General features: G+C 50.0%; 1 protein-coding gene across 3 annotated transcripts in view; it reads right to left on the bottom strand.

The window, feature by feature from the left end:
* Positions 1–13,403, bottom strand: part of BCAS3 (BCAS3 microtubule associated cell migration factor) — a 4,343,716-nt gene that overhangs the window by 3,033,935 nt on the left and 1,296,378 nt on the right. For all 3 annotated transcript variants that reach the window (XM_078679810.1, XM_078679809.1, XM_078679811.1), the window contains exon 12: positions 3,733–3,903. In XM_078679810.1, coding sequence (XP_078535936.1) covers positions 3,733–3,903 — 171 coding nt within the window. The remainder of the gene's footprint in view (positions 1–3,732; positions 3,904–13,403) is intronic.

The raw sequence follows: 13,403 nt of genomic DNA, 5'->3' as shown, positions 1-13,403 counted from the left end.
CTAACAAAGGAGTTGATGCCCATGTGCAATACAGAATAATGGAGGAGTCACTACACCTCGAGACTGGAAAGACTTTCGAACAAAATCAACATACAACGTCCGAGCCCAACACTTGATGGAAAGAGTATGCTAAGCATATGCATCTACGGTTAACACATGATACAAATATACTGTTTGGAAATGTTCTTTTCATAAAGAGAATACTCTGAGCTATAGGGGTACGTCCTGTTGACACAGCCCCGCAGAATAGAGTAAAATGCATTGCCAGGAACCACTATAACAGTGGTTTCTGGCAATGCTTTTATAAATCGTTCATAAAGAGTTCATAGGCAACTACTTGGTCATAAACATGGCTTTCATAAATTACTGCCTGCTTGGTGGTCATTTTTTAATTAGATGGGTGGCCCTTCTGATACAGGGACAGAATCATTTACTCCCATCTACATGGCAGGACGGCGGAGCGTCCGCCCAAAATTAAATCATTGCCTCAGTCTTAGTGGAGCGGAATGGTCAGCAAAATGTTTAAAAAATTTACAAAGAAAAGGCATTAGACACAGGGATTGCCACAGAGTCTGAAGAGATGCTCCAGCATTCATTTCCAGGTTGTGGTAGCCTACACACTTCCCATTATATTTTGTTACCATGCTTAATGTTTGGGTACCTGCCAATTAAATTCAGAATACTTGTGTGGCTTTCTCCAGCCCCAGATGTACTTGTTGAGTGGCTGTGAATTGAATGTGAATTCTGGAGAGCTCCTTCTCTACTCTGAACATACATGTAGTTGCTTGCTTGTACGTCAGGTAAGCGGATATCTTTATAGGAAAGCTGCGTTGGAACGAGCTCTAAGAATTACCGCCAGACGTTGGCTTAAAAGATAAGGACTAGAGGGATGTGATGACCATATTGCTTCTGTAGGACACCGCCCATCATTTTATGAAAACACACCGTAGCACTCAGGACACAGCTGCACCACTCACTTACTGAGACTTCTCTCCTATGCTGGGTTAGAGGAAAAGGATTACCCAGTCGGGGGGGGGGGTTTATAGGGGGGTTGACTGAACTTTACTTGGAAAGTCAGCATACCGCACCTCTTGGGAGCGCCTATAAATAATATGATAGTGATAAGGACACTGGATTATTAATTTGGTCAAAGTCCTTTATTAAGGTCGAGGAGCTGAACCGACATCTGGCAGCTTCATCAGCAAACATCAACTCTCTAACTTAAAACAATACATTCTAAATGACAGCAAGGGATTCTACATGACACATCATGATTCTACACTAAGCTACATCATTTAGAATGTACAGGAGAATAAGAACACAACACATATCCATTGGGCTGCACAGTCTCAATAAAAAGGTTTGAGAGGTTAAATACGTCCACAATAAATGGCGTAAAATCCTCAGGGGTATCTCCGTCCCTACAGCAGCAAAAGGCTCTGTTAGGGAGGATGTCGAGCATAATACAGGTGGTGTCTGGGCAAAATGGACATACCAAACAAAAAAAGCATGCAAACGTAAAAGTACTGTGTAGGGCAGCTTGTTCTTACAATTGTAGTACTTCACGTCACACCCAACAAACTTGCAATGGCAAAAAAACTGCATTCCCTGGGAATCCGAGTATGGAATGATTTCACCATCAGACCTTTCGTAGCCTTCCTTTCCAACACCCAAGCAAGCGCTTTGAAGCGCCCTCCAGAGAGTTTTATCACTATATAAACTAATACATGATATTAAATATAAAACCGATTAAATGCCACAAAAAGAGAAGGGCAACTGAAATGGGAAGAATTGTGAAATCTTCATGAAAAACACTTCTTATTCTTGCTTAGAAACCTACCTATTGGGCTCTCGTAAATTACAGCATTCACATATAATTATTATCCTACGCCTGTTTGAATGTAGCTTGAAACTCCCTTCTGGGACGCAGTCGGCCATTAGTGATGGCTGCTTAGATCGGATTCTCGTATACAGTTTGAGAAACGTACTCACAATGGCTATTCATTTTCATTAATTTATTCTCAGACACCTGCCTAACAAAATAATTTAAAGATATGATCAAACATAACATAGAAAAATAAAGCCACTCTCGATAGCTATCGAGGGCATTTTTTGTGTAGCGTTTTTCTGCAATACACACATGGGACCAAAATAGGAAATGATTCAAGTGCATGACTAACACACATGGAATGTCACCATACACTTACACTCAAAGGGCACCGATTTTCCATATCTAATCTTAGATAATTATGTAAATGCCACTATTATGTAACGATCTAGGAGACATTTTGTGGGTCAGTGGTGAACTACAACATATTTTGTCCAGTTTATTTTGTGACTTGAAAGTCTCTCAACAGGTTCAATTCCCCTGGGATTCTAACCAGTGCTGGGATTTAATCTGTAAATACTTTTTATCTTCTTCATCAGAATGTTATTTCCTCAATCTCAGTATTTTTTCTAAATTGCATATGCAAGTGGCTTCAGAACCCAGGGGGAACCCGAGTGCCCAGTCTTATCCATCTTTTCAGCTAAAGGAAAGCTAAAGTCACCCAGTTAGTTAAAATACACTATTCATTAAGATTAGCTAAAGTACAATAACTAAACTTAGCTGATAATGTAGTTTACTAAACCATATGCCTATAAGAATAAACATTGCCAAATAACATGATTAAAATGCTTTTTCTGCATCGATGGACTCGGGTACGAGGAGATCTGCTTTAGCAAAGGCGAGCTCACTCTTCTCTCCCTTTCAACCAACCTACTTTTGTGGGAGAACAGTAGGTCACCCATCCAACATCTGTGCCTACATCTTGCCTATACATACCATGCGTGACAGGCCTACAAAGTACTCATTCCTCTGGAGGAGGATCCATATCCCACTTCTTTTCTTTTGGTATTACTGAAACTACTTTATACAAGTATGACAGGTCTCCAGGAGTTATGCAATCACCAGTTGTTTAAGGGATCAATTAATAAATGCTGGAATGCAAAATGTACTCCTCAAATACACTTTAGCTGCCCGGAAACTTGCTCTTTGGCATTCCTTACAACTGTTACTATACCTCCTCCATACTGTGGTTCTTTCATGAGTGCAGGCCTCCCCTTTCTCCATTCTACAGGGTGAGAACATGTTACGAAAACGATACGATTTTATTGGCAGGAGGGGTTGCTTCCTGAGAGTAAAAACCTCGAGACTATTTAAGAACGCCTGTTACTAAGTCCTTCCTCAATATAAAGTATACTGCTTAGACCTATTTTATTCATCTGGGGCACGTGGTCTGGCTCTCACTTCTGTGGGAGAGGACAGTTAAATGGGGTGTAAGACATATAAGAGCTGTATGCAGAAGGTCTCATCTGTAATACATGCTTGAGGCCTCGTGAACCAAGGTGGAGAACTGCATGACAAAAATAAGTCCCTGATTGACGGTTATCCTTATGTCTGCTCCGAATGTTCTTCAATGCCACAGATTTGTAGCTTTGCAGTGCTGAAAAAACGGTTATTTAGTTTTCAAAGATACGAGTACTCATTTTCTCAACTTCGCCTTGCTAAAAAGGCTAGGATAAATATGAGACTCAAACTTCTAACGTGACATGAACACACACCTCTGCAGTGTGTGCAACCAAGTGCGCAACTACTTAAATGTCCAAATCCTTCGTCTAAAACCACAAGCAGTCAATAACAATTGGTCCATCATCCCTGTTCATGGTCACATTTTCTGCAATAGTAATTACCTGTCCTTCTCCAACAGTCTCTGTGTCAATGATTGTGACGATTCCTGGTATCAAGGGGCTGCGTCTGACGTTGCTGTGAACTGCAATATCCTCATCGGTGGCTCCTGTTGGCACAGTACCCGTCAACTGAGTAACAACTTTCCCAACCATGGTAAGACCAGTCTTCAGAGTCTAGGGTAGAGACAAAGCGAACATATAAGTACAGTCATCAACAAACAGGTTATATGCATCGTATAATGATCAATCAATACATTCTCTTCACATACTTAATTTACAGAATACCTGAGACAATTACAGTGAGGTTGGGAGGCATCCTGCCGTCTTTACAAGTCCGTACTGATTTATTATTTTACTTTTTTCGGTCATTCTCCTAGCTGCACTGCTCAGCACCCTGACCTCTGTTTATATTACGTTATGCATATCTGTATAGTTCCATATCATCGGGAGGGTACCTTGGTCCCTGAAGGAGGAGCAGCTCTAGCTGGCTCGTTGCTGTGATTGGGCCAGAATCCCGATTGAGAGGGGTCTAGGAGGGGTTTGTCATTGAAGCACAAATTACTACTTGTGTAACGATATATCTGTAAGAGACATTAGTTAGTGATAGATTCCTTACCTTAGAATATCCCCAGGCGTCACACTGGATCTGGAAAATTTTGCGTAGCAATACCCCGGCGCGCCGGCAGGCGTCGTCCGCGGCTCCGCGTCCGTCATCGGCATCGTTAGCGCCGGAATGAAGTTGTCAGAGTACTTAGATGCCGCCCATGCGCACTAACGTCAGTTCTGATACACAGCTTTTCCGCGCCAGATACGCAGAGCCATGATAGAACCAACACTGGTGCCATGAAACTAGGGCCCTAAAAGGGGATGACCTTAACCCTAGATATCGGTTTGCAGAACGGGGAGGATGGGTGGGTCGGTAAGGAATCTATCACTAACTAATGTCTCTTACAGATATATCGTTACACAAGTAGTAACTTGTGCGTCTGAAAGAGACACGTTAGTGATAGATTCCTTACCTTAGAATAGATACCCCAGCAATACCAACCCCGGTGGTGGGTCTGCGAACCAATAATCACACCAGAAAGTCCTGGAGGACGGAACGGCCAAAGAAGCCATCCCTCCGGACTTGGCTGTCCAGGCAGTAGTGTCGTGCAAACGTGTGCAGCGAGGCCCACGTAGCTGCCTGGCAAATATCCTGCAAGGGCACTCCTCGGCACAGGGCAGTGGTATTTGCCGTGGCCCGAGTGGAATGAGCCCGCAATCCAACAGGGCGCTCCTTTTTAGCCAAGGACTAACATGCCTGGATACACAAGATGATCCACCGAGAGATGGTCCGCTTGTGCACCGCCTTTCCCTTCTTAGCGCCACGTAACCAACAAAGAGTTGGTCAACCACCCGGAACTGGCGTGTGCGATCCAGATAGTAAGAGAGCGCACGTTTTGGGTCCAGACGGTGGAGCCTCTCTTCCTCTTTCGAGGGATGCGGAGGCGGAAAGAAGGTGGGCAAGGTAATGGACTGCCCGATGTGGAAGGCCGTGACAACCTTGGGCAGGAAAGAGGGTCTTGTCCGCAACACAACCTTGTCCGGATGGACAGAGAGGAAAGGAGGTGTGGAAGAAAGAGCCTGGAGCTCACTCACTCTCCTGGCAGAGGTGATGGCAACCAGGAAAGCAGTCTTCAGAGTAAGAAGACGGAGAGGACAGTTATGGAGCGGCTCAAAGGGAGCACACATTAGAGAAGTAAGAACAAGGTTCAAGTCCCACTGGGGCATCACGAAAGGAACAGGAGGGAACATGTGTGTGATGCCCTTCAAAAACCTATTTACAATTGGGAACTTGAACAAGGAAGGCTGATCAGGTAGCCTTAAGAAGGCGGAAAGGGCAGAAAGGTAGCCCTTGATAGTGCCCAGAGCAGAGCCCTGCTGGGCAAGAGAAAGAAGGAAGAGGAGAACCTCAGAAAGGGGTGAGGAGAGTGGATCCACAGCTTTTGCTGTGCACCATGCCACAAATCTGTTCCACCTGCAGGCGTATACCGACTTTGTGGAGGGGCGCCTGGCTGCGAGAATGACATTACAGACTTCAGGAGTCACGTCAAATGGCCTCAACTGCTGCCGCTCAATCTCCAAGCTTGTAGGTGGAGACTGGACAGGTTCGGCTGGAGGACCGTCCCCTGCTGCTGCGACAGAAGGTCCTGCCGAAGAGGCAGACGAATCGGGGGATCGACTGACATGCTGAGTAGCTCGGGATACCAGTACCTTCGTGCCCAGTCCGGAGCCACAAGGATAACCTGGGCCCGGTTGCGCCTGATCTTCTTCAGCACTCTGGGCAGAAGTGGTATAGGCGGAAAAAAGGCGTACAATAGACCGCAACTCCACTCACGACGAAAAGCGTCTCCGAGCGAGTGCCGCCTTGGAAATTCCAACGCGCAGAACTGATGACATTGCGCGTTCTCTTCTGTGGCGAATAGATCTAACCAAGGCTCTCCCCACTGCTGAAAGAGGCCTTGCGCCACGTCGGAGTTCAGACGCCATTTGTGATCCATCATGCACCGACGGCTGAGTTCGTCCGCCCTGGCATTCAGAGAACCTGCCAGGTGTTGAACCACCAGGGTCACGCCCTGATGTTCCAGCCACTGCCAGAGGCGCAGAGCCTACTGGCATAGGGTCCACGACCCCACCCCACCCTGTTTGTTGCAGTACCACATGGCGGTGGTGTTGTCCGTGAACACCTGCACTACACTCCCCCGGACAGAGGGGAGGAATGCCTTCAGTGCAAGTCGGATCGCCCGCAGCTCCAAAAGGTTGATATGGAGCCGGGACTCCGCCGGAGACCAGAGGCCTCTGATCTCCGCCTCTCCCATGTGGCCTCTCCAGCCCTGGAAGGACGCGCCCGTCACAACCACGTGCTCCGGGTGGGGTAGGGAGAGGGATCTGCCACAGACCCAATCGCTGTCCGTGAGCCACCACTGCAACAGTCTTGTAGTGCCCTCCGAGATCAAGACATGATTGGACAAGTTGCCCTGATGCTGGGCCCACTGAAACTTCAGGTCCCACTGCAGAGCCCGCATCCGCCACTGGGCGTGATTCACCAGAAGGATGCCCCAGGAGCCGCAGCGTCAACCTGACCGAGACTCGGGATAAAGGCTGAAAGATCGGAATCAGAGCCTGAATATCCCGAACCCGCTGTTCGGGAGGATAAACCAGAAACTGCGCCGAGTCTAGAACCGCTCCGATGAAGAGGAGCTTCTGAGAGGGACACAGGTGCGACTTCGGCACGTTGATGGAGAACCCCAGCAAGTGCAGGAGGTCGGCCGTAGTCTGAAGGTGGCTGACGACTGTCTGGGGCGAGCCCGCCTTCAACAACCAGTCGTCGAGGTAGGGGAAGACTGACACCCCTAACCTGCGCAGATGAGCTGCGACCACCGCCATCACTTTCGTGAACACCCGTGGGGCGCTGGTGAGGCCGAAGGGGAGCACGGTAAACTGAAAGTGCTCGTGGCCTACCGTGAACCGCAGGTAACGCCGGTGGGCCGGCAGGACGGGGATGCGAAAATAAGCGTCCTGCAAGTCCAACGCTACCATCCAGTCTCCAGGGTCCAGGGCAGCTAAGACCTGAGCCAAAGTCAGCATCTTGAACTTCTCCTTCCGGAGGAAGCCATTGACGTTCCGTAGGTCCAAGATAGTGCGTAGGCCCCCTTTGCCCTTCTTGCGTACCAGAAAGTAGTGGGAGTAACAACCACACCCTACTTCTGGCCCAGGAACGCGCTCGATGGCCCCCTTGGCCAAGAGGGCCGAGACTTCCTCTTGCAGAAGTTGCAAGTGATCCCCCGACACGCGGTGGAATTGCGGTGGCATGGCTGGAGGGGTCGCCTCGAAGGGGAGGGAGTAGCCCCTTCGGACGATTTGCAGCACCCACCTGTCCGACGTGACAGTGCGCCAGCGGAAGAGGTGATGGCGAACCCTGCCCCCCACTGGCGTCACATGGGCCTGAAAACACGGACTAGGAAGGTTTTGAGGCGGATGCTGCGGGGGGAGGTGTGGACTGGCCGCGCCGTTGTCCCCGACCGCTGCCACGGCGGTTTCCACAGCCGCCACCGCGCTGTTGAACATTCTGCGGTGCGTGGCTGGCAGCACGTGTGGGGGCGCTCCTTCCGTGGCCACGAAAGAAACGAAAGGCACCCGATTGCTGGCGTGTGGCCGAGAGGCCCAAGGACTTGACCGTAGCCCTGGAGTCCTTAAAACGCTCAAGCGCATGGTCTGCCTTGTCGCCAAAGAGGCGACGGCCATCAACCGGCATGTCCAGAAGAGTGGCCTGGACATCGTCCAAAAAGTTGGCGGACCTCAACCAGGCGTGGCGTTGAACCGCCACCGTCGTTGCCATCGCCCACACCGGATGGAATATCGCGCTGCATCTCGACCCTCCGCAAGGGCTTGGGCGAGTTTAGCCCGGACCTCCTCCGGACATTGTGGCAGCACGTCCGCGACCGTGTCCCACAGGGTGTGGGTGTAGCGGCCCAAGAGGCATGCGGTATTGATAGACCGCAGTCCCAAACTCAGGGACGAGAACACTTTCTTCCCGAACTGTTCATACCTCTTGGATTCCCGATCGGGCGGAGCCGTCGGGAATGCGGTCTGGGAAGTGGAGGCCTGGATGACCAGGCTCTCGGGGGTGGGATGGGTGGACAAAAAGCAAGGGTCGCCCGGGGCCGGGCGGTAGCGTCTGGCCACATTCCTATCCACAGGCGGACCTGTGGCGGGCTTGGAGCAAGTGCCCACAAGACCGTCACACAAGGCCTCAATAAACGGCAGCAGAGGCTCAGTGGAGTTTCCTGCTGTTTAAGGACCTCAGTGAGGAGGTTAGTCCTCACGGCCGCGACGTGGAGCTCAAGGTGTAAGGCCTTGGCCGCCCGCGTCAACACTACACTGTAAGTAGCCCCCTCCTCCGTAGCCACGGTGGGAGGAGAGACTAATCCAGTGACTGCCGATGTGTCGATTAAACTGGCCTCCCCAAGCTCATATGTCCAGTCCTCTTGAGACTGGCACTCTTGTGCCAGAGGGTCCGCAGACCCCTCCCAATCACCCTCGTCACCCATCTCCTGCGGATCAGGGTCAACAGACGGGGCCTTCTCGTGGAAATAGAAATCTCCAAAGGCCGTCGGGAGCGGCGCCCAGCGGCGCCGCTCCGGCGCCAGAGCCGGACCGAAGGGAGGATTGGGGACGGCGTCCACAGTGGGAGCCGGGGGGCGACACCCGCAGGGCCGGCGCCGGTGAGGTCGACCGCCGACGACCCGGATCCGGAAGCGGATCCAGTGAGGTCCTGCGGCGCCGGGGCCGAAGCACCCGACAGTGTCGGAGCCGAAGCACCCGACCCGCTAGGGCCTCCTGCCGGGGCGGTTGGGCCCGTAGGCGCCACGGGACCCGGCTGAGACGGGAGGGACCTCATGGCCATGAGGTACCGCTCGACCTCCTCTGGCGTCGCGTCATGCCCAGGGACCCGAAGGTGTGGGGCAGGCGGCGACGCCTGTGACTCCGTCGGAGCCGCGTGGGTGGTGTCACCCGAAACCCGGCCGCATCGTGCAAGCGTCAGGGTGGGTCGGAGGAACGATGACGTCTCTCCGACCTCCCATGCCTCTTACCTGAGGACTTGGATCCTGACGACCGATGTCCACTCCCGGAGCTGCGAGGACTCTGACCCCGCGACCTGTCCCTCGACCTCCTGTGGGACCAGGACCTGGAGCGGCGCGGGCCCGACTGCCGGAGCTAGAGCCGCTTGCGGGACCGCTCCCGCCTAGCTTTCGACGTCAGGGCCCGGCAGTCAGAGCAGGTGCGGTCGTCGTGGTCGAGGCCTAAACACTTGAGGCACCGGCGATGGGGGTCGGTAACCAACATCAGTCGGTCGCACTTGGAGCACTGTTTAAAACTGAAGACTCGAGTAGAGAAATGATCAAAAGATCAAAAAAGTTTTGTCAAAAAATGACTAATGGGTAGAGCTTCTCCGGATCTGCGCTTGCTGGCGCGGAAAAAAGAAGAACTGACATCAGCGCGCATGGGCGGGGTTCTAAGTACTCCGACGACGTCATTCCGGCGCTAACGACGCCGACGACGGACACGGAGCCGCTGACGACACCTGCCGGCGCGCAGGGGTATTGCTACGCAAAATTTTCCGGATCCAGTCTGACGCCTGGGGATATTCTAAGGTAAGGAATCTATCACTAACGTGTCTCTTTCAGATGTGTTTTTTTGAGTTTTTCCAAGACTTTAGCTAGGTAGGGAATCAAGGAGGTTGGTCTGTAATTAGTCAGGGTCTTTGTGTCTGCTTATAGTTTCTTCAGAACAGATAGTGTAGTGGGTGTTTCCAGGCATACAGGAGGGTGCTAGTGGTGAGTGAGTTATTGAGTATGGATTAGTTACTTACCTGTAATCCTAGTTCTCATCCAGGGGTATACTCATCAAAGTCATAATCTATGAATAATCCCCGCCAATGTGCGGGATCCCAGAGCATATAGAAAATACATATATATATGTATACATATGTGAAAACATATATTTGCAGCCTAGAACATTTCCAAACTGGCAAAGCTGCTGAAAATTAATTGAATTAGCATACACACAGTTGTACTCTCCCAGCTAAGTATGGGCGAATTTTGAGGATCTGTGGTCTGCGAATTCGCAAAAAAATCCGCGATTTCGTGGATTTTCCCCGCAAACTCATGGATTTGTTTGCGATTTGCACTGTAGTACTTTCTACTGGCTAATCCAGTAAGTGCTACCTCGTTGGGTAAATGTATAGTGCTTTTCCTACACTGCAGCTGCGTAAAGGGCCAGAAGATTTGTCTCCACTGACCATGTGTGCCTGTAACTTTGCCAAGCGCCAAAGGGCGCCGAGGTCCCTTGAGTGAGCTGTCCATCATAGTTGGGAAAGGGCGGGAAGACGTTTGATACAGCTACTGTGTGGTGCGGGGCCAAACGAGCGGGGCATCTATGCGTGTCAAAATGCCTTTTTGTATATAAAGGGTCAGAGAGCGAGCAGGGCAGCAGGCGAGGAGAAAGCAGCCTCATGGTCACAGGAACTACACGGGGACTGCGGACGAGAAACTCATGGATTCAAAGACCTCCCTCGGGTATTACAGCTAATTTTCGACTGCAGATATGGGGTTAAAGCACACTTGCCCAGCCTCGACCATGCTCACTAATGTTTTGGGCTGATTAAAAAAACGTTACTGAATTTGAGCTTCAACTCGGACACCTGCTTTATTTATATGTGTAAGTGCTTCCTGTTGAGGTTTAAATTTTGTGACAGAAGCCTCGTGCCAGAATGAATCCTGCCCTGCATAGTTATCCACGAAGATGCCACCCTTTTGTGCAATACCTCTACTCAACTGGAGTACTTTCTACTGGCTAATCAGTAAGTGCTACCTCATTGGGTAAATGTAGAGTGCTTTTCCTACACTGCAGCTGCTTAAAGGGCCAGGTGATTTGTCTCCACTGACCATGTCTGCCTGTAACTTTGGCACCGCGCCAAAAGGCGCCGAGGTCCCTTGAGTGAGCTGTCCATCATAGTTGGGAAAGGGCGGGAAGACGTTTGATACCGCTAGTGTGTGGTGCGGGGCCAAACGAGAGGGGCTTCTATGCGTGTCAATATGCCTATTGCGTATAAAGGGTCAGAGCGAGCAGGGCAGCAGGTGAGGAGAAAGCAGCCTCCCGGTCACATGAACTACATGGGGATTGCGCTCAAGAAACTCATGGATTCGAAGACCTCCCTCGAGTTTTGCTGCTAATTTTCGACAGCAGATATGGGGTTAAAGCACACTTGCCAAGCCTCGAATGAGCTCACTAATGTTTTGGGCTGATTAAAAGAGAACGTTACTGAATTTGAGCTTCAACTCGGGCACCTGCTTTATTTATATCTGTAAGTGCTTCCTCTTGAGGTTTAATTTTTGGGACAGGAGCCTCGTGCCAGAATGAATTCTGCCCAGCATAGTTATCGACGAAGATGCCACCGTTTTGTGCAATACCTCTACTCAACTGGAGTACTTTCTACTGGCTAATCAATCAGTAAGTGCTACCTCGTTGGGTAAATGTATAGTGCTTTTCCTACACTGCAGCTGCGTAAAGGGCCAGAAGATTTGCCTCCAGTGACCGTGTGTGCCTGTAACTTTCGTCCCTTGAGTGAGCTGGCCATCAAAAAAAATAAAATACGCCCGTGAGCGAATTTGCGAATTTTGCGGCAATTTTGCGAGATTCGCGTATCGCGAAATTGCAGAAAATCCGCAAATTTCGCGAGCGGAACAGATTTTTGGCCCATACTTACTCCCAACCTCTTAGGAAGAAAGAGAGCAGTAAACATTTGCATACAACAATGCTTTATTGCCATAGAAAAACCGGTAATTGTAGGCATTTGCCAGTAGGCTGCTGTAGAGTATAAAGAAACAAAGAAAGACTGACACCTTGCCATTAAGGCATTAGAGTAGGGGTACCGTGCCTTTAAGACCTGAAGGCGACCCCCTGCTCCAATGATGCACCACAGGTGGTAGTTGGGTCAGTTCTTTTTGGAGGTGCATAACACCTGAGTAGATCCATAGTAACATCTCATAACTTTATGATAATGCTCATCCGGGGAGGTGGGCGGGATCTTATGACTTTTATGAGTATACCCTTGGATGAGAACTAGGATTACAGGTAAGTAACTAATCCTTCTCATCCAGGGGATACTCATCAATAGTCAATCTATGACTAGATTAGCAAGCTCATACCCAAAGTCTCGCGGACGAGCAAATAAGTATACAGTAAGACATGAATCAACATCACAATTAAAATGCAGTTATGCAAATAAATTCCTCAACGAGGCCTGTCCCACTTGGGCATCGGCCTGTGAATCTGAATCTAGGCAATAATGGCGGGTAAAGGTATGTACTGAACGCCATGTAGCCACTGTACAAATCTCCGAGATTGGAATATTACGAAGGAGAGTTGTAGTAGAAGCTTTCCCTCTAGTAGAGTATGCATGAGGTCTACCCTGTAAAGCCTTGTTAGCTAACTGAAAAGACAGAGCAACACAGGAGACGATCCAGCGAGAAATGGATCTTTTTGAGGCTGACAGACCGGTATTAGTCGACCCATAATTCACAAAGAACCGGTCAGACTTCGTAAGCGGAAGGTGGAGTGGTAGGTTGAGGAAAAAAGGTAGGCAGGGTGATAGACCGATTGATATGAAAGTCTGAGACTACCTTGGGCAGGAAGCCTGGATGGGTCCTCAGTACCACCCTGTTGGCATGAAACACTGTGTAAGATTCCTTACAACACAGGACCTGGATTTTGCTAACCCTACGGGCAGAGGTGATAGCCACTAAAAAGGCAGCTTTCCAGGTCAAGTGCTGCAAAGAAGCCTTGTGTATAGGCTCGAAAGGAGCACCCATCAATTTGGTGAGCACGATGTTAAGCTCCCAGGGAGGGGAGGGGGACCTCACTGGTGGAAACACTTTCTTAAGCCCCTCCAAGAAATCTTTGACAACAGGCATAAGGAAGAATGAGGTCTGAGAAGGTGACTTCCTATAGGCTGCGATTGCCGCTAAGTGAACCCTGATGGAGGGGTACTTCAGGCCTGACTTTGACAAATGCAATAGATAGGGTAGAATCACCTGCTCCTGACCGTGGATAGGGTCAAGAGAGTTGTC

This window comes from Lissotriton helveticus, chromosome 3_1, assembly GCF_964261635.1.
Source record: "Lissotriton helveticus chromosome 3_1, aLisHel1.1, whole genome shotgun sequence".
Classification (NCBI taxonomy): domain Eukaryota; kingdom Metazoa; phylum Chordata; class Amphibia; order Caudata; family Salamandridae; genus Lissotriton; species Lissotriton helveticus.
The sequence above is the reverse complement of the archived record's forward strand: the minus strand, read 5'-3'. Positions and strand labels throughout refer to the sequence as shown.